The 22265-nt window shown below is 37.5% G+C and overlaps 1 protein-coding gene across 2 annotated transcripts in view; it reads right to left on the bottom strand.

The window, feature by feature from the left end:
* The window catches only part of TMEM108 (transmembrane protein 108), a 365304-nt gene that overhangs the window by 141975 nt on the left and 201064 nt on the right, over nt 1–22265 (bottom strand). Inside the window, exon 3 of one of the 2 annotated variants that reach the window (XM_059390938.1) lies at nt 14768–14853. In XM_059390938.1, coding sequence (XP_059246921.1) covers nt 14768–14807 — 40 coding nt within the window. In that variant the 5' untranslated portion in view covers nt 14808–14853. The remainder of the gene's footprint in view (nt 1–14767; nt 14854–22265) is intronic. The other variant, XM_059390939.1, reaches the window with a different exon arrangement.

The raw sequence follows: 22265 nt of genomic DNA, 5'->3' as shown, positions 1-22265 counted from the left end.
AACAAAAAAAGATAAGCCTACAAGGCAGCTAGAACTGGAGCCAGAAAGACTTTCCTGAGGAATGGAAGAATAGAGTCAGTCAGATTAAGAGATGCCATGGGATCAGTAGTGGTGATGTTGGTCAGCAAGAAGTTACAGCAATCACTGCAACACCAAACAGTACCAACAGCACCAAAACGCAAACTGCTGCCAAGGGCTCTTCCTCATTTGAGAGTTTCTGGAGGACTTCCCTTTTGAACTATGATTAACTCCTAAGTTTCTAAGACAGGAAGCTCAAAAAGTATGATGCTAGACTTGATTCAATTAAACATATGGAAGAATAAAATAACTTATACTCAAAAGTATTACAGAAGAATACATACATATAATATATAAGAGAAAGATGATGTCTTTCTCTGCCACTTTCTAGCTGTGTGACCTTAAATACTATAACCTTTCTGAGTTACAGCCCTCTCTTTGGCAAAACTGGGTTATCCAGATAGTTATGAGGATTAAATGGTGAATGTGAAAAATACACATTTTAAAAATACATGTAACCCTTATCTGACACCATACACAAAAATCAATTCAAAATGAATTAAAGTCTTAAACATAAGACCTGAAACCATAACAATTCTAGAAGGAAACACAGGGAAAAACTCACTGACATCTATCTTAGCAATGATTTTTTTTTTTTTTGGATTTGACACCAAAAGAAAAGGCAACAAAAGCAAAAATAAGTAAGTGGGACTACAGTAAAGGAAGCCATCAACAAAATGAAAAGGCAACCTATAGAATGGGAAAAAATATCTGCAAACCATATATCTGATAAGGATTAATATCCTTATTAGATAAGACATAGATAAGATATAGAAATAACTCCAACTACTCAAAAGCAAAAAAAAAAAAAACCTCAATTAAAAATGAAAGAGGAATTTAATAGACATTTAAAAAAATTTATTTATTTATCTGATGTAGAGAGAGAGAGAACACAAGTAGGCAGAGCAGCAGACAGGAGAGGGAGAAGCAGACTGTCATCTGAGCAGGAAGCCTGATGTAGGACTTGATTCCAGGACCCCAGGATCATGACCTCAGGCAAAGGCAGAGGCTTAATCCACTGAGCCACCCAAGTGCCCCTGAATAGAAAATTTTGAAGAGAAAATATACAAATGCCTAATAGGTAAATGAATAGGCTCTCAAGATTACTATCCTTAGAGAACTGTGAATCAAAACAGTAATGAGATATTACCACATGCTTGTTAGAAAGGCTAGTATCGAGGATGTGATCTATTCTGGAGAATGTTCCATGTGCACTATCTGTCTCCAAGTTGGGGTTAGGGGAGGTGACAACAGGAACAGGGCATGTGGGAAGGAATGGATGTGGTAAGGACCCAGGAAGTGACAGTAAAAACTTCAGTTCACATCTTTCATGCTCAGAGTGTTCCCTACTCTAGTTTTCTCTCTACAACTCCCTCAAAGCTTTTTTATAATTAACCATAGCATGAGTGAAACAGTTTAAGGGTTACCATTCCCTGCCCTTTTGTTGCTCTGATCCAGCCCAATAATTTGTCATCTCTATTTACTTCCAACAATGGGGCTGTCCCATTACTGTCTCTTCCTCCTGCCACATCAGCTGTTGAATAAAGACATAAGTGCTATGACTAGAGCATCAGACTCAACAAAAACCGTTAATGTTTCATTTGGCACTGTGAAAGAGATGTCATAGTTATCCATGCTTCCTATGGTCTTTTCCACCTCTATCTACTCTTGCACATTCAGCTGGTACCCAGAATAAACAAATGGATGAGGAGGAGAACTGTCAGCATCCTGAAACACCTCTATCATCTGACAGCCCCGTCAGCAATCATGTGATGGTAATAGCTTTCAATCAGTAGCAGGGGTTGATGCAACATCCTCTGAGGGGTAGATAATGGCAAATTTAAATTAAGAAGCAAGCGGGATGTATACTGGGAGCCAGATTTCTTTTCCCATCCTTGTTAACAGTTGCTATAATAATCTAAGACTTCTAAAAATAAAGCCATAAGGATGGCACAACCAGAGCTTTCTAACTAAGAAATAATGAGGCTAAATGAACTACAGATTCATCAGCTTATAAAAGGAATGGCTCATTGCTTCAATAGGTTGCAACATTTCTTTACACCAATGTTTCCCAACCAATATCTGATTTGGAAGCCAAAACTTTTATTCTTTAAGCAGACCCAGAAATGGGTGTTGGTGGACAAACAAAAACAAAAACAAAAACACCCAACCACCAAACCTGCTAAAACAAAATGGGGTATACTGCAAAGGAAAGGCTGGAGTTCACTGACTAAAATTGAAAAACTCCAAGAAGAAACATACACTCAGATGGAACAACTACCCTCAGTGGGTCTGACAGTTTTCCCATTGCAAGGACTGTGACTTAGGTAAAATATGGGAGCCTGTGGCATTTTAGAAAAGATATGAACTTGGAGATAATTAGAGCTGGGTCCAAATTCCTCGTAGGATCTTGAACACAAAACTTGGGTTCTTTGGGCTTCCATTCCTTTAATGGCAACATAGCAACAAAAATGAAGTCTATTAATAGGGTTGCCAGGATGATGAAAGGCATTTGGGATAGGAAAACACTTTATGAAGTATAAAAGCCTTGTTTTCATCATCTCCTTTGATTCTAGTGCTGGTTATGAGTACTAATCACTGTTTCTCTCTGTGTCTGCAACCAATTAAAACATACACAGAGGAGTCAGAAGTTAGATCAAAAGTCATCTTTATTACTAGTGAAGTTGTATTTAAGAATATGGCTTGACCTGTGGCTTCTTACTATATCTTATAACGCACTATCTTCTTTACATCTTCTGTATTGTCTTGATTATACTATAAGCTTCTGGAGAGTAGGGATTATGTCTCATATCTCTGTATCCCCAGAATTTTCCACAGATCCATACACGTAGCAGACATTCTGTCTGATAAAAGATATTAATCACATTTGTACTCTAGCTTCTATGTGAAGCCTCTCTCTCTCTCTACTTGCTTGGGAACTCTTGGAGGGAAGGGTTCATGTCCTTTCATTTCCTGTGCCTAGTATAATTCCTGGCATATAGTAGGTTCTTTATAAAAATGACTCAAAAGAAAATGAAAACAGAAGGGTACCAGATGGTCTAGTGCCACCCAGGGGTTGTACATAAGGGAAGTAGGAAAGTATCCTAAGAATTCCTCTCATGATAGCTTATTCATTTGGGAAGATTTCAACCAGAAAACTGTGATTTGAGGATTTAAGATTATTTTCTCCACGACAAACTTTAGCTTTTTGTCTACTCATCAAGTACCCTGGCTATCTGGAAATCTGCACCCTGGATATCTCAATTAGAGTTACTCTGCTAACGCTCTTAGCAGGGAAAACCCATCATTTGGTAATTAACTTAGAGCCATGACCAAAGGCTGTAACATCTGATGTTTCAGTGTATAACACTGACCCTTGTTCTTCTCCCAAGAGATCCATACACCATGAAGTAGTTTCCTTTGGGGTTGTTGCTGGAATCAGTTCATAGTACAATATCCAGGCCTCCTAGATAAATACAGGAAGACTGTGAGAAATAACATCTCTACTGCATCATTAAACTTCCTTGTAAATAAGGAAGGTGCAGTGCTGCTGGGCTAGGACTGAAGCAGAGGTCAGAATGTGATGGCACACAGAAGGGGTAGGGAATCTCAAAACACTATTCTAAGGAGTGACACTCCTTATTTCAAGGCCTTGCAGAAAATGAGGCGGTGGGGAGCTTTCCTGTACAGAAACACTTTCAATGTCTCCATGGGGTATAGGTGCAACATGCAGCTCACTTAATGGCAGCTACCTAGTTTGGGCTGCTCTGGAGTCACATCCTCTGCTCTATATGATTCTCTTTGTGCTTTGAGAGAGGTACACATAAGTGCACTGTGCTCTGCTCAACCCTGGACTATACATGCTCTGTGGACACTGGGAGAATCCCCTGATTCTGCGCTTCTGGAACAAATCAGAATAAAACAACTTTACTGTCAACTTTATTTTCAAAGTCTTAAAAGGAGTTAGCAAGTCCTGTTTCTTAACATGGGTCAAGAAATTGGTGGTCTAGAGGTAGTCCCCAGTGCCATATGGGCACAAGCCCTGATGTTCTGCCTAAGGGGGCCCCACATCCCAGGCTCTGTACCACAGGGCTGATGCAGGGCAGGAAGGGCAAAGCAACTTCAAAACTAGTAGTTTGATACAATAGATAAAGACCTTTGCAGCTACTAGCATTTGTGGCATTGAGCACTTTAAATGTTGGCTAGTGTAACTGAAGAACTGAATTTTAAAATTTAATTTTAACCAATTTAAATGTAAAAACTGACAAGTTATTACAAAAATTTTATGTATGTGAATCTAATTTTTAAGTATAAATTTTATGATATATAAATGCAAATCAAGTACTTCTGACAAAATGCAGTATCCAAATTGAGATGTGCTGTAAGTATAAATTTTACAGATGAAAAAAGACCTTTCAAAAAACATCTTGTATAAAAAAAAAAAGAAGCAAATACTTCATTAATAATTTTTTATATTGACATGTTAAAATGAAAATGTTTTGGGTATATTGGGTTAAATAAAGTATATTATTAGAATTAATTTTACCAGTTTTACTTTTGGAAAAACCTACTAGAAACTCTAAAATTGTGGCTTGTATTCTAGGTCTATGTAACAGTGCTGATCTAGACCACAATTTCAATCCTCTGTACGTGGAATCTCATTTGACAATATAAATCACCCACAAAACCTACTCATTGTTCCTCTCTGTCCAGTCTATTCTATTTTAATGCCATGTTTGCTGGGGGTCTTCCATGTGCTGGGCACTGTTCTACGCTGGGAATACAGTGTGTTGGCTCTTAGCAGACATTCCAAATAGAGATGTAAACAATAAAAAATAAGGCGTCAAAAACCTCATCAGCCAACTCCATTGCTATGCAGAACTTAAACTAGGATAATATAATGGAGAGAGCCAGGTTATGAGGAAGCTGTTGGGAGGAAGTCTGAACAGCAAGGAGCTGGTCATGACAGGGGAGGGGAAATGGACCATTAAAGGCCCCGAGCAAGAAATAAGTTGAAATACTTGAGGCAGGAAAAGAAAATCAGGATGACTAGAGTACAGAGTGTGGAAGGTGGTGAAGAAAGGAGATCCTAGAATGAGCACTGCACCAGGAATCTGTGAAGTCATGTTAAAAGCCTCTGCCCTCACATCTTGGACAATTTATCCTCTTAATAACCCCTGGGGCAAATAATATATGTTAATAAAAATAATTTTAAAAATATTAAAAAAAGATAGCATTAGTTTCTTCATCTGTTAAATGGAGTAGCAATTACTAAAGGAACTTGCTTTCGATTCTGAAAACATGATTTTATGATTTTTCCATATAACCTATTTCTTAAAAAAGATTTATTTATTTGAGAGGGAGAGTGAGAGAGAGCACAAGCAGGGTGGAGAAGTAAAGGGAGAGGCCAGAGGAGAGGGAGAAGCACACTCCCTGTTTGGCAGCGAGCCTGATGTTCTCGGGATCATGACCTGAGCCAAACACAGATGCTTCACCAACAGAGGCACTCAAGTGCACCTTTCCATATATTTTAAAAAATAAAAAACCTGTCTTGCAAACTATAAGAGACTCTTAATCTCACAAAACAAACTGAGGGCTGCAGGGGGTAGGGGGTTAGGGAGAGGGTAGTGGGGTTATGGACATTGGGGAGGATATGTGCTATGGTGAGTGCTGTCAAGTGTGTAAACCTGGCGATTCACAGACCTGTACCCCTGGGGCTAATAATACATTATACGTTTATTAAAAAAATTTAAAAAAAAACCTGTCTTGGAAAATGGAAATAAAGGAAGCAAATGGAAATATCCTGACCTCTAATCCCTTTCATGATTTAACAATTGCTTATATGATGCCTTCCCTTCCTCTTCCCCTTGTTTTTTTTTTTATTTTAAAGAATATGAAAATTTGATATTTACCCAACTCATTCTCATATAGGATCAAAGGGTAAACTCCTTGTCTAAGAACTCTTTGTCTAAGGGCTCAAGGTCTGCCTCTAAGGAACCCCAATCCAAGACACTTAACAAAAGATAAATGAATGTCCTGGCAGTATCAGATAAACTTTTTGAATGAAATATGGGACATTTTTCCCCCTATGGAATTTTTATAGCTAAGCTATTTAAATAAGATTTAAGATTTATTTTTTAGCTCAATTGTTTTTGCATTTACTACAGGTTAAAATAATAATAATCAATGAAATAATGTGATTGCATTTGTCTGAGCCTCATTTCTTATGCCATTGTGAGCTACTTAGATGTGACCCCATGTGTTCAGGCAAGAAAGCTGTCCAGCTACTCAAACTTCCTTTTAAGCTGCCATTTGCCAACCTTGGGGTGCTGTCCATGCCTCCAGGCCAGAGTTGGAATCTTAAGAATTACCACCGTACATGAAGCACCCACTCTGGAGCTTCAATGTTCCCTATTTTTATTCATCTTTTGCAGCAACCTGGGAAATCAGGGATGACCTAGCAGGTACTCAGGTCATGGTCCTTTATCTAGGTCACTCCTGGACCCTTTTTTCTCTCTTTAGGGGAAAGTGAGTACATTCTCATTTCTTCATCCAACCAAGGAATTTCTAAGTAAACTGTAGTTTTTTTTTTTTTTTTTTTTTTAAATCTCAGAGGGCTCTGGTACTCTCTCCAATGTCCTCCTATAATTAGTAAGCCTCACAGCAGCTTGCACATAGCCTGAGCTTTGTCCTGCGGGGAGACAGTTGTTTGACTTGAGAGAACATCTCAGGGAAATCATTAAAGCACTTACACTCAGTGTTAAACAGACTCACTGAAGACAGGACACAGGAATCTCATTCTTGCCTCTTCTCATCAAACACAGTATAATTATGCACCCGGCACTAGCATTCACTGGCAAGGTCAGAAGCATACCCTGTGCAGCAACTACATAATGAACATGGGAATCACATCTAGAGCTATTCTTGCCCTGAGGGCTTACCATCAATGTGTACCTCATGTCCTCTGAAGCTCACAACCCTACAGTACTTGGTCCATGCAAAACTGTCCTGGGAGCTTTTATACCAGCTCAAACCACTCGTGTATGTGTGTGTGTGTGTTTTAAACATTTAGCCCTTTACTACAAACTACAGTTCTCTCTTGCCCTCATGTTATGATAAAACTGCTCCAAAAAGCTATATAAATGGAATAGTTCATTTTTTCATATCATACTCACTCCTGGACCCACAATCACAACCTACTGAGTACCTATTTTGAACTGGGCAATGTGTGAAGTGCTCCACGTACTTAAATTAACAACTCTATGAAGAACAGCAATACTATGATAGAGTCTGTTGAATGATGGTCTCTCAAAAGTTATGCCTATATCATAACTCTGAAGCCTGTGAATATGACCTTATTTGGAAAAAAAGGGTCATTGCAGATATAATTAAGTCAAGGATCTTAAGAAGAGATCATGCTGGATTATCCAGATGTGCCCTGAAGTGTTCTTTTAAGAGACATAAGGAAGAGGGGAAGGCCATGTGAAGACAGAAGCAGAGTTTGGAGTGATCCATTCACAAACCAAAGAACATCTTGGAGCCATCAGAATGGAAGAGTCAAGGAAGTGTTCTCCCTTGGAGCCTTTGGAGAAAGTACTGCTCTGCTGACACCTTGATCTCTAACTTCTGGCCTCCAGAACTCAGAGAAAAAAAAATCTGTTGTTTTAAGCCACCAAATTAGTGGTAACTTGTTATGGCAGTCATAGTTTCATAGATGGGAAAACTGATGAAGATGCTCAGGAAGCAAATGAGTAGTGAGACCGGCCACAGTTCACAGGGTACCCTGAATGGTGCTGTGGTACTGTCAGAGCAAAGGCAAGGACTTACTTTGGGAGGAGCTGTTAGGATGCCTGCCCAGATAAAGGATTTCTCCTCTTGAGAAGAAAGGCTCAAAAACTTCTGTGGGAGAAAAGCAAAGAGAACAACGAGTCTGTCTGGTGATGGAAATTACTCAAAGAAAAGCAAGTGGAGAGAGAATAGGAGGGGGAAATATGACAGATAGCACTGCAAAGGCAATGTGTCTTAGGTTTTGGAAGCTTCTTGGATTCTAGCCTGAGAGTCTCTAAGTGTCCATCAAATTTGTAAAGGCAATGATTACACATTTCAGAAAAATTTCGGATTAGATTTTCTAAAACGCAAACATGAAATTGCTGGAAAAAAGTCTCCTTTCTTCATTTATAAAATTCTGCTCAAATTTCTCTTATTCAGAACAATCTTCCAGAATTTTGCCAGATCCTGATAAGTTAGAAAATCTCCTGTTAAAACAGCTCCCACTAATGAGGCTTACATGCATTAATGAAAATTCCACTGAGTTGGAATCTGGGTGAGGACATGCTAGACTGTCTTTCACATTTCTTTTTAAAAATTTTTAAACAGCTAAACAACAGTGCAATATATCAACAAGAGAAGTTATTTAAGGACAGTACTAACATGGTAACCAACGTTTAGAATTCCTTATGAAATATTTTTAAACCCTTCTCATTTAGTTCTCCCAATAATCATCAGGGTAGATATTATTATACTCATCATCTGTGTACTGTAGCTAAGGAAAATGAAGTGGCTCTGGAAGGTTAAGTACTCTATGCAAAGTCCCATAATTAGTAAGAGAAGTGAGAGCTCAAAGTACAGCCTTTAAATCCAAATTCTGTGCTCTCTCCCACCATATCTTTTAACAAAAGTGTTTTCATACAGAAAACTGAACTTACTCATGAAGAGTTAACATTTAAATTCGCATAAGGCAACTGTTGTCCTAAGTGTGAGCATGACTTCCCTCATCTACATTCCTGCCAACCATGTAATAGAAAGTACTTGGAAAAAAAATAAAGTGTTCAAAAGTCATAAAATTGTTTCTTTAAAATATTTTATTTCTCAGCCTTCACTAGAATTACTTCCAATGAGAAGTTCTTATTAAGGTTTGTTTAATCTGCATAAGAGAGTTTGTTGTCTTATAGAAATTTAAAAATCACAACTTGAAATATAAAAGACATTAAGTCAGCATGACACCTTTAAAGACCCAGTATGCCTAACTTCCTGGGTTAATGTCACATTTGAAATTGTTACTTCCTCAATTTTTCTGTGTGAATGATGTTTCCTTCAGAACCAAAGAAACCAGTTCTCCCTAGAGAACATTTGCAATTTTTTTTCTTGATTTGCAAAAGAATTATCCAGCATGAAGCAGGGAAGAAATAGTCTTATAAAATCAAGTTCCAAAATGGACCCACTGTAGTAAATAGAGCCAAGGGCCCCTCTTGTGTTTTCCCTTTGCTTTATTTCTAATCCTAGCTAGTCCACTCTTCGTGCCTTTGTTATTGCTTAAACAGAGTAAAAACTAACTTCCAGTGTATCCTAAAGAGTAACACAAAAACTCAAATTCTAACACTTTCTAATTTTACAACACTGTGCTTCTGCTCATTCCCTAAGATCTCTTTTGCTCTTCCTTCCTAACTCACTCTGGTTTTGTTCCAAGATCCATTTTACCACTATGCAGCTCAAGTGATAACAGAGAAGCTGAAAGCTTCTTCCTGCTCCAAGATAGCCTTTCGTAAGTCTAAGAAAGTGATTTTCAAAGTGTGGTCCCAGGACCAAAGCTTTGGTATCACTGGAAATTTAGAAATGCAAATTACTGACCCTACCCCACATCTACTGAAGCAGAAACTCTGGGGGTGGGGCCAAGCAATCTGTTTAAACAAGTCTTCAGGTGATGCTGCTGCATGACTAAGTTTAAAATTATTAATCTAAGCCAGTGATTCTCAACTCTGGCTGCTTATTAGAATCATCTAATGCCCAGTCACAACACTCCTCACTCCTTCCCCTAAAGATTCTGATTTAATTGATATAGGGTAGGGTTTGAGAAAGGGAATTTGTTAAAAGTTTTCCAGGTGATTTTAGTCAAAAGTCAGGTTTGAGAAACACTGATGAAAGCCAATCAGAATAATCCAGCCTAAAATACTGAACAGCAGTTCTGATGAAATGGATTCCTCTATTTCCATAATGCTGACTGAAGACCAAATGTGTCATTACCATTATTATAGCCACTGGTGGGAGCATGAGAGAAACAGCAGACTGATAAATTGCTCTTTGTTACTAAATAGGACATGATCTTTTATTTCCTCAAGAGCAAAGTCTTTAGTAGCCTAAAGAGTGACAAATTTGCAAAGGGTTGTGGACAATCTAATAGCTATTGGCAGTGAAGGCACACTCAACTGCTATACTTTGTAAGGAGGGGTGAAAATCATTTGGAAAAGAATTTGTGGTAAGCCAGGATTTGGACCCAAGCAGTCCATGCAGAATCTAAGCCCTTAATCATGGCTGCCACACTGTTACTCTCTGGGGAGGTTATGAACAAGCAGTGTAAAAGGCAAGGAAAGACACCTTGAAAGGCGGTGGGGGAGATGAAGATCCTTCATTTCATGTGCATTCATAATGCAATATGTTTATGATTGCCTGGAACATCTAGAAGAGCCTAAGTTTTTGGAGTCAATACTGGTTTGGACCTACACTGACCTGAATTTATGATTTACATCAATTCTCCCTCCTCACTCTCAGGGAAAAATTTCTTCTCATTTATCAGGAGAAACAACCCATGAAGACAGACACATGACCAAACTTAAGTTAGTCCACTATATGCAGAGTATGCAGCAGCAAGCAAGATGCATTAACAATAATACAGAGCATGATATAAGAAATATAAATGGCTGAGTATAAAGCAACAATTAACTAACTAAATCACTCCTTAATTCTGAGTATCCAAATAACTTTGAATAGATATTGGTATATAAAAATTTACTTACATAAACCCATAATTATTTTAGTCTTCTTAACAATAAAGTAGCATGGTACATAGCACCTAGGAAGAGATCAGATTGGCTAACTCGGGACTCAGTGCCTCCCCATAGTGCCATGTTCTTTAAGGTTTGTGAAGATCCTTCTTTCCATTATTACTTCTTTTAATTAAAAAAAAGTGATATGGCTTGAGAAAAGCAGTCTTGATTATGTCAACTCCTTCTCTGCAGAATGGGATTAATGAAAATTAATGTCCCATTTGTTTTGATATTCTGAGGTATTCTGAGGATCAAATTCTATGAAAATGTTTTGTGAACCAGAAAGTTCCATGTAAATGTTACAGCCGAGCTCCTGGTTAGGTTGTATCCCTCTCTTCTAGACAGAAGGCCTAATAAGAAAACTGGCATTTATTGCAGGTCTTCTATGTGCTGTGTTATCTCACGCAACACTATCTTACATAGAGGGTGGTCATATCCCATTTTACATATGAGGTCCATGGAGGTAAAGTAATTTATTTAATATAAGCCACCTATTAAGTGGGCTAGAATTTGAACGCAGGTCTGCAGCTCAAAAACCCAGGTATTCTTAGCACTAGCTTCACACCTACCTTATGACATAAAAAAGAAAAATGAATGCAGTATTTGTTTTTTTTTAAAGAACTGTGAAGATTCTCATCACCATCCTCATCCTCAAATTCTCAGGTGTTCCAAAGTATCATATAAAATATGTTAAACTTTCCCAAAGGGCTAAAACTGGCAGGATGAAACACTCAGGACTGTACTGTGAAATAGAGCCCAAGAAATAAAACAAATTAGACACAGTCAGTTGTTACAAAAGTAAAATAAGACCTTAATTTCCCTGCCTACCAAGGACTGCATCCCTTGGCCCCTATCAGACACAAATAGCTCCAGTGACTATTGATTATGATGCAGTAACCCAGAGATAGCCTGGATTTTCTTTTCTTTCTTTTTTTAAGCTCCATCTGACATCACTAATACGATGCAAGCATTATCAATCAGGGGTTAGAACCACCCCTAACTAGCCACAGGGACAGCAGAAGAGCCACTTCTCTTTTGTGTGTGTGGTGGAGGCACCAGGCCTGATGGAAAAAAAAAGGGCATGAACAAAGAGGTCAGAGAAACCTGGGTATGAATTCCAATTCCATCACTCACTTTCTGGTCACCATGGGCCAGTTCTTAACTTACTCATCTTGAGTAACACTTCATCTTGAAGCATTTGCCTTTAGAATGAATGAGATGATATAGGGAGGCTGATAAGCAGATGTCTGGGAACTCATTTGGCACTCAAGTGTGAGCAGACTCTGATGACAAAGACAACTCACAAACTCATTCATGTTCATTAGTAATTGCTTTTTCATTTTTTTCTAAACAAATTCAATAGTAGACTAAAGAGGACTAAAAATTCTTACTGTTCTTCCCTTTGAGAGTTGGAGTCCAATAACTCTTCCCTCCATGAGAGATGGACTTAGTGACTCCTTTGGCCAATACAGTATGACTGAAGTATTGCTCTTGGGTTTCCCAGCCTAATTCATAACAAGCCCTGTAGGTTTTGCCCTGCCTTATAGCTATGAGCTGTCATGTAAGAAGTCTGACTACTCTGAAGCCACTATGCTGTGAAGAAGCCCCACTTTGTCACATGAAAAGGCCTCAGGGAAAAAAGACGTTAGGTGGGCCCTAAGCTGGTCCAGCCTCCAGCCCAGATCCCAGACACTGTGGAGTCTCTACCAACCCCTAAACAAATGGCAGGTGCTTGAGCAACATAAGTGATTGCTATTGCTTCAAGCTACAAAATTTGGGGGTTGTTTATTATGCAACAAAATATAACCAGAACACTCTACCAGGATTTTCCCTCAAATTAAGAGCTTCAATTCGCTGGGTTAAATAAAGTAACATAGTAAGTTTATATTGACCCTGTAGTTCTCAAGTCTGTTTCAGACACTGGAAAAACAAACAAACAAATAAACAAACATATTGTTTGTGGACAGCTTTAATCCAAGTGTAACTTAGTAAGTGGCTGAGGAATGACACAGACCAGCTATTGAGTGCCTATGTGTGCCAGAGTTTAAGTTAGCTTGGGTTTTATTAAATACCAAATCCTGTTGAGAAAAAAGTGCTATACATAATGACCCCTCATCTCTAGGAAATTGTGAAAAAGACTCCCTGAAGTGAGACTAATTGACCTACAGCCCCAGTGCTTGACCATCCCAGCTCTACAAATCTGGACTCCCACAGCCAGCTACCTAATAACCAGGGTGGTTTAAGAGGCACCACCACCTACCTCCTAACTAGTTGGAATACCTATGCTGGGCTGCTTGCTTTCCAGGCAAGGCTGCAAACAATGAAACTGTTATGACAGTGATTTATATAGATATCCAGTTAATGTTTGAGCAAAACCCCTTCAGTTTTCACACAGGCTCCACTTGGGAGGATGGGCCTCATTAGCATAAGACTTGATCTCTGACTCATGGAATACTTAACCAAAGCCTTTCAAATCTTATAGACTTGTAACATTACACAAAGTTTGGGGCATACAATCAGCATAGGTGAACTCAACAAACATTTTGCTTCTTTCCTAATCTACTAAACTCTCTTTCATTTCCTGTTTCTTCCTCCTGCAAAGCCTGCTTTCCCTTCTTGGGTAGGGGGGTGGGGGGGTGGGTGGGGTGGTGGGGTGTGTGTGTGTGTGTGTGTGTGTAATCCGATTTAACCTTCAAATATCCACTCTCCCATCAAGGCAGACTTAATTATTCAGTAATGACATTGCTTCTTTAATCTATAAAACCTTTTTCCTAACAAACAAGTTTACCATTAAAAAAAAAGGGCAACAAACCCACAGTTTTATAGGATGCATGGAGAAAAGAACATGAGAGAGTCTATATAATGTGGTGACATTTCACCAGGCTGAAAACAGGGTGATATGATCTGTGTTTCAGGGATTAGAATTCAGTGGCAGAAATAAGCTAATTAAAACACTTAACCAGAATGCCTTCTATACATAAACTGCTTTGCACTGGGGGTGCAACATAATCTGAACAAATAAATTTTAAGGGGGAACTGATGATTTGAATCTCAATCTCTTATGTTATTTTCTTGGCAAAAGTTAAAAAGGAACCATCCAGTCTAGGAAAGATAGATCTTCTATATACTTCAGCAAGAACCAGACAAACAGAATGAACTCTAAGTTTTTCCTGAAATTTTTCCAACTCAGTGGCTTTGGTTTAACTTGATGTTGGCAATGTCTGTTGTCCCAAGTAAGTCAACCTGAACATCAAACCCACCAACTGGTACTGGTTTTGATGTTCATTCAGTAACAATTGCAATCCCAAAGGTTATACAGTCACTCTGCGGCATCTGGAGATTTGTGGCATAACCCCCAAAACACATGAGCAACATGCATGAAGTCATAAATATTTTTCATTCTACCATCAAACCAAAAGAAATCACATTTTTACATTCATTATTTAAGAACACACATAATTAAGCAAAATACTCCAAGCCAAAGGCTGTACAGTCACTGAATGGTAACAGCTTCTATGTGACAAAATCCAGAAAACACCATCTATCATTCTTTCTCCATAAGGAAGCTACAGAAGCTCATACTGTAACATTTTAATCTGCCACAAACCAGGAGCAATAGTGCTTTTGACACTCATCCTTGAATTAACTATTCTTAACCTGCCAATTTAGGATTATTATAACAGTCTACATTACAACTGATGCCTAAAGCAATAAAATGACTTAATGCTTGATACTTTAAGTATCTAGATGAAGCAGAGAGGGAAAATTTTCTATTGAGCAAAACCTGGTCTTCTTCCAGAAAACATTTAAGTTTCTGGCACTGGACAATTAATAGATTATATTCTAAAAGAAAAGTGATATCAACTTACTTAATAGTTGGCAATAGAGGGCCTGTAAACTTCTCTTCATGGTATCATCTGGTCCTGCTTGTCCTCCAGTTTATTCATGATTCTGTCTAGGAAATTGGGAAAAGAAAATTGTTACATCTGGTGAACATAATTCAATTCAACAATCAGAAAGAATAACACTCAACATGATCCTGTTTGTAAAGCCTAAAATCCCTGGCTTTGAAAAGGAAAATCCTTGGAATGGATATACTGATCTCTAATTTACAACAGTCTGTTACATAAATACCATTCATCAATTGGTTAAAACCTGAAAACTATACATATACTAAAGGAAATTCATGGGCAACTAGATAGTGAGAGTCTGACTTAGGAAATTTTGAGGACTTCCAGTTAACACTCCCTGACTCTCTAGCTTTTAAACAGGAGAAACAAAAAAAAGTTCCTAATCTTATTTCCGTTATGGTGTTCAACCAAACAAAATAGCCCAAAAAGGTTAACCACACTTGAAGCTGTATCATGTTAAATAACTTTTCCATTATTTTCTGGTTATAAAGGATAATCCAGTTCAGAATATTTGGAAAATACAGCTAAAAGAAATAGAGATAATATATAAGAAAGTACAAATTACCTATCTCTGCAGCCTTTCAATGTGCATTTCGATTGGTCTGTCTCATTTTATCTATTATATTTTTTGTTTTTAAGTAGGCTCTATGCTCAATGTGGGACTTGAACTCACCACCCTGAGATCAAGAGTCATATACTCTAATTACTGAGCCAACCAGGTGCCCTCTTTATTGTACATTCTAATTTTTCTTCCTAGCAGAAAAATCTTCTTGTGTTACTATTACTTTACTACTTTATTTTAAATGGCACACAGTATTTCCTTAAGGTTAATTCTTAGAAATGGAATTACAAGGACCCTATTTAAGGCTTTTGAAATATACTGCCAAACTACCCTTCATCAGTACCAGTATATGAGGCTATTTGACTACAATCTACCCAATGTTGGAAATTGATAATTTCTTCATATCTTTCCTAGTACATAGCAAATATTTCATCTCATTGCTTTAGTTTGCATTTTATAAGTTTATTAATTATTTGTCTTTTTAAAATTTTTAGTTCACATTTGACAAAGATTCCTTTTTTTTTTTGGACATAGATTCTTTACTAAGGTTCCTGAACCTTCTCCTAAGTCCATTCATGAACTTCCTTATAAAGCCTAGTTTTTAGTAAGAACTAGATTAGCAAATTGCTAATCAGTTTGACCAGAACCCTCTACTCTCAATATCTGATCAGGTTCCTTATCCTCCATCAGACACTAGGTGGTAATTACCCTGGCTTGTCTTTAGCAAGAATCTTACTAGATTACTTAAGCCAGAACCATTTACCCCTGATGTTTCCTCTTAGTAATTTTCTATCCACTGACCGCCCTCCCCCCCCAATCCTTGGCTATAACTGGCCACCTGCCCAAGCCGTATTTGGAGTTGAGCCCAATCCCTCTCCCCCACTATAAAATCCCATTGCATTGTTCCCCATACCGATCCTGAATAGAGCCTGCCTCACCATCTTTAACAAATGTCACTGAATATCCTTTTCCTTAACACTTTAATGACTCTCTATTGGCATGCTAGGTTATTTTCTCATAATACCTCAAGTAAAACTGATTTATCTTTCAAATGGTTTTGTTAAGATATAATTCATGCATTATAAAATCCAGCCTTTGAAGTATAATATTCAGTGGTCATTAGTATATTCAAGTTGTGTAACCATCATCAATGGTCTGGTAATTCCAGACCATTTTTCATCACTCTAAAAAAGCAAAAAAAAAAAAAAAAAAAAAAAAAAAAAAAACCACCCAAAAAACAAACAAAACTGAAAAACAAAACCTCAAAACTCCTATGTTTATTAGCAGTCATTTCCTTTCTCCCCTCCTCCCAGTCCCTGGCAACCACTAAACAACTATAGATTTGCTCATTCTGTATATTTCCCATAAATAATATAAAATGTGTAGTTCACATCTAGCTCTTTTACTTAGCATAATATTTCTTAGGCCTGTCCATGTTGTAAAACATGCTTCTCCCCCTTTTTATAAGAATGAGAAACAGAAACAAACACACTCACACACAGTCATGGTTAGAGAGGCCTTCCTTAGTGCAGGATTACATAAACAGTTGCCTGTATTTTCTTTTGATATTTTTATTTACTTTAGATATGTTTCTGGACTTTGTGTTACATTTTACATCTCTGTTTGCTCATTCTCCCACTATAACAATGTGTTGTTTAAATTAAGCTCTTGGTAAAGTTAGTCCTCCATTACTACTCTTTTAAGATTTATCTTGTTCTCTGAATATTTTCCCCCTAAACTAACTTTATCATTTTATTAAATTCCAGAAAAAAATATCATTGGTATTATAGTTGCAATTATCTTCCACTTGCTTTAAAGACTTGATCTCTTCAAAACCAAGTGTGGTGAGGAGAAAGATAATGTTTCAAAAGCTGTAGTTCTGAAGATCAGAAGAATTCTTTTCAGAGAGTGTGAAGCACTTTTTTGGGGTGTATGCACCATAGCTCAATGACTATGTAGAACCCCACCTACCACCCTAAGCGTGATCTAGATGAGGAAGAGGTAGAGAAAAAGATAAATTTTTTCTCTTTATAATTCTCTAAAATTTTTCTCTTTATAATTTTCTATAATAAAACTTCAGTTCTGAAAAGCTAGGAAAGACAGGTTAATCAGTCCAGAAATCAGAGGCTGCAGAGATTATTCAAGACATGGCAAGAGACAGAAAAAGAGCAATTCCAAAAGAAAGAGGTAGGTGGGACCTAAGAATAAAAGATAATATGAGAAATTCCTTAGAGAGGATGACCCATAAACTTTAAAATGTATCAAATTTTTTATTGCTTATTTTATGCTGTTTTTACTTATACACTATACCTATTCTCCCCCACTATGCTTTCCAACCATGAGTACCCTCAAAATCTCAGCAAAAATTTTATGCAAAATAGTCTTGTATTAGTGGTGCTCAGCTAGGCAATGATAGAACAGAGACTACATCTCAAGACAAGGGTGACCAGGAACAGGAAGGTGCCACAGGAGTCCTAAGTAATGGTTAGTGGACATCTGTGGAGGACTTAGGACATAGTAAGCACTCAATTGTACGGTGAGTAAACATATGAATGAATAAATAAATGATTAAGTAACAGGAGAGCAGAGAAACAGTTGTTTATATTGATCAAGGGGAATATAAGCCCCTTAGGCATCTCTAGAAATGCTTAGAGGTTTCTGAGAAACTGTTAGATTTTTGACAGTACATATGCAATAGAGCCATTTTATTCACATATCAAAGAAACAAGGTATCTGGGACACCTGGTATATCTGGATTGCACAGGGCTATCCCAACTATAAGCACCATATAGTTTGTATTTATTCAAATTTAATCTTTATTTAGATCTTTTTATGGATTTTGTAGTTTTGTACTGTCTTTCCTTGAGTTCTATAGTTTTGTCAAATTCATTCTCAGGCGTGTGTACACACACACACACACACACACACACACGTATTTGCCATTGTGATGGAATTTCTGCTTCCATTATATCTTCAAACTGCCTCTATATGAAAATAACTGAGTTTTTTATATTCGTTTTGCGACCTAACCAAACTCACTTAGTTCTAAGGATGGTTTCTCACCTGAGTCTCTTGGATCAGTCGGTCTGCTTTGGATAGACAGAGAGGCACAATGAGATTCCATCTAAAGCCATTTTTTAACCAGATAGTAGGGAATTTTATCTTGTCCCTCAGGGAATATTTAGGACCGCCACGAATGACAACAAATTTCTGGGATGAAATTCTAAGAAAGTATAGTTTACAGCCAAGAGGTGGAAGAAAAGAAAAGTAAGAGAGGATGATGATGAAAATATTTGTCAAAACATGCAGATACAGTGGCACAGGTGGGGGTCTCACTGAGTAAACAAAGAGGTGCAAGTAATCTGAACCACTCCTTAAAGAAGATGAGCCTAACAGAATCTTGCCTCTCTCCCCTCTGATTTAAATGGAACACACTTACATCTATTCCATTGATTCAGCAAGGGAAATTTCTCTTTCACAGATCACTTAAAATGTTTAATTAGAAATATCCACACAGCAGGGAAGAAGTAAGAAAGAGCCAAATGAAAAGCTCTTATGTGATATGCAAGTTGACTTGAAATGACAGGTTCCCATAGAGAATAAGGAATAGCTAGGAAAATCCTGGAAAACAACATAAAAATTCAACAAAGTAGGGACAGGGTGAAGAGGGACTGCTAGTCCTAGCAGCCATTAAAACATACTCTAAAGCTTCTACATAATAAAAAACTATAAAACCATTTGATATTAACACATGAATAGACCAAATTATATATGGAAATTTATATAATAAAGTCAGAATATTAAATTAAAAGGCAAAATGATGAACTTTTTGAGATACTAGAAGATTATATGGGAAAATGTAAAATTGTACTAACTCCAAATAAGAAACACCAGCATAAATTCCAAAGTACCAGATCTTTATATGTTAAAAAAAAGTATACAAATACTAGAAAAAAGGGCAAATTCTTCTACTGAGAGTAGAGAAGCTTTGTTAAATCCAAAAGTTTGAAGGAATAGAAAAATATAAACTTTATTACATAAAAAATTACAAAGTAGGGGCACCTGGGTGGCTCAGTGGGTTAAAGCCTCTGCCTTCGGCTCAGGGTCCTGGGATTGAGCCCCGCATCAGGCTCTCCGCTTGGTGGGGAGCCTGACTCTGCCCCCCCCGCTCACCTGCTTCTCTGCCTGCTGATCTCTGTCTGTCAAATAAATAAAAAATCTTAAAAATTTACAAAGTAAAAACTATAATATAAATGAAAATACAAATAATGTACAAATAAAAATATACAAATGAAAGCCTAGAAGAAATGTTCAGCTTATAAAAAGCAAAGAGTTAATAACCCTAAAATTCACTTATAACCCCAAATCAATTCTTACACTGCATTAGCAATCATTTGCATACAAGCTCAGAGTGGGAAAATATGAATTGCTCAACATATATGCTCCCAGATGAGGTCAAACAAGGCAGTGCTTTGTCATTAACATCTTCCCCTCCCTCTGCCCTTCTTGTTTCAGCTCTCATATGGTGAACAAGTGTCCTTTCCATAGGCTATTTAGTACCATGCTTTTAGTATTTTTGTGCCTTTTCTTCTTGCTATCTTTGTTTGAAATGGTCCCCAAGCATGGTGCTAAAGCGTTGTTTAGTGCTCGTAACTGCAAGAAAGCAAGAGTTATGGTGCTATTGGCTGTGAGTTCAAAACTAATGAATTAGTAATATATATTACATAAGGTATCTAGAAACACTCTGTTTCTATAAACAAAAACATATAAACCAAGGTTATTTATGGATCAGTTGGAAAAAATATGATCTGAGGCTCACAGGAAACTAACCTTCTATTTCCCCTGAGGGCAGCAGCTCAGTATTCACTAGTTCAGTATTTCTGAAAACTTTACCCAAATACGACCATAATCATTAGAACCAACTGCATTTGAGATGAGCTTTAAAATATTTTGTGAGGCAAAGAATGAACATGACTAAAAATTCAGGTGACTAATAGAGATGGCACAAAACCAAAAAATGGCTCTCCATCTCTTTAGGACCCAGGAAGAGCTGATTAAACTGATGGCCACCATACCTTACGACACTTTTGGGAAAATGAGGGGGGGAAAGAATAGAGAGTTGACAATATCAACTAAACTTACAGGCCTGCAAAAAACATTCAGACAGGATCATACATCTCCATTTTATAGGCAAGGACACAGATACTAAAAATTCTGTCTTTTATCGAGATCATGCCTATCAGCTGTGAGACCTTGAACTAGTTTCTAGACTCCTCTGATTGGTGGATTTCTTGTTTGTAAACAGGTAAGAACAGTAACTGATATGCTTGCTGCAAAGACTAGACAATGCATGCAAAGCAGCTGTCCCCATGCCTGGCACACAAGGGCTCAAAGCAAATACCTAATAGCAGAAGGCAGGATAATGACACATTTGGCCACAGCTCACCAACCACTTCTTAATTGTGCTTTCCCTAAACTAGAAATGAATCAAAGACTTTGGAATATCAAACAAACAGTCCGTTTTGTTAGATCTAGTGTCTTATGCAAACTGAATTTAGAATTTACTTTTATGTGTATAAGTTTGACTAAAGTCAAACTATTTTATTATTCCTAATTTATACCTTTCTCTTCCTTAAAAAAGGATCTATGAAGACTTACTAATAGATTCAAGTTGTATAACAGGATTATTAACATATCAAAGCACATTAATAATATCAGAAAGGGAGATCCAAAATTATATGGAGAAAGGGGGGATTAATTTTACTATCGGGGTGCCTGGGTGGCACAGTCGGTTAAGGGTCTTTCTTCAGCTCAGATCAGGATCTCCCAGTTCTGGGATGGAGAACTGAGGGCTCCCTGCTCAGTGGGGAGTCTGCTTGTCTCTTTCCCTCTGCCCCTCGCCACTGCTGGTGCCCTCTCTCTCTCTCTTTTAAAAAAAATTTTACCATAAAATATAATTGAACAATACACTTCTCTTGGAGTTTCTTAAAAATAAAGGCAAAAAAGAAAGTATTATTATTATTATTTTCTGGCTTCATATATAGGCACAGTTTGTATTCTGTTCAGAAAAACTACCCTTTAAAAAAAAATACTGCCCTTTTTTGACACCAACTTCTAAGATAAAATCATAAGACAATTTTTGATAAGCATTAGCATCCTCAATGGCAGTTTTACACAATATGAATAGAATATTCTTGGCACAGTTGCTCTTTATCAACCCACAATAAAAGCTAAAGTCCTGTGTTAAGTAGTGATTCAGAGAAAGCATTTCAATGAGCCAGGCACACCATGCTGCAGAGGAAAAAATCAGACAGGCCTGTAACCGAGTAGCTTTGTTATGTGACCTTGATCAAGTTACTTAACTTCTCTGAGCATCAGCTCCTCATCTGTAAATGAGGCTGAGCCCCAAATCAGAAGACTGCTGAGAGAAGTAAATGAAGTAAAGCACCATCCTGTGATCTAGTACATTGCTTGTGTCTCTCCCTTCTTACAAAGTGAATGGTATATTGACATGCTGCTTTTGGTCTTGTGAGGAGAGATAAAACTAGGAAAATGAAAGGAACTGATATTCAGCAAGTCACCCCAGGGTCTAAGGATCATGAGCATTGGATTACTTCAAGAAAGCAAATATGAAGGTTTGTTTCTTGGCTCACTTACATCATAAGTCATAAATGGATGCATGTGACCAGAGGGCTAAGTTTGGGTTTGGGTTATGTTTTTAGAAAAATTCTTTTGATACAGATGATTTGCATTTTTTTTTTTTTGGTAGAGTTTTTTTTTTTAATATAATTTTTTATTTTTTATAAACATGTATTTTTATCCCCAGTGGTACAGGTCTGTGAATCACCAGGTTTACACACTTCACAGCACTCACCAAAGCACATACCCTCCCCC

This window comes from Mustela nigripes, chromosome 2, assembly GCF_022355385.1.
Source record: "Mustela nigripes isolate SB6536 chromosome 2, MUSNIG.SB6536, whole genome shotgun sequence".
NCBI lineage: Eukaryota > Metazoa > Chordata > Mammalia > Carnivora > Mustelidae > Mustela > Mustela nigripes.
The sequence above is the reverse complement of the archived record's forward strand: the minus strand, read 5'-3'. Positions and strand labels throughout refer to the sequence as shown.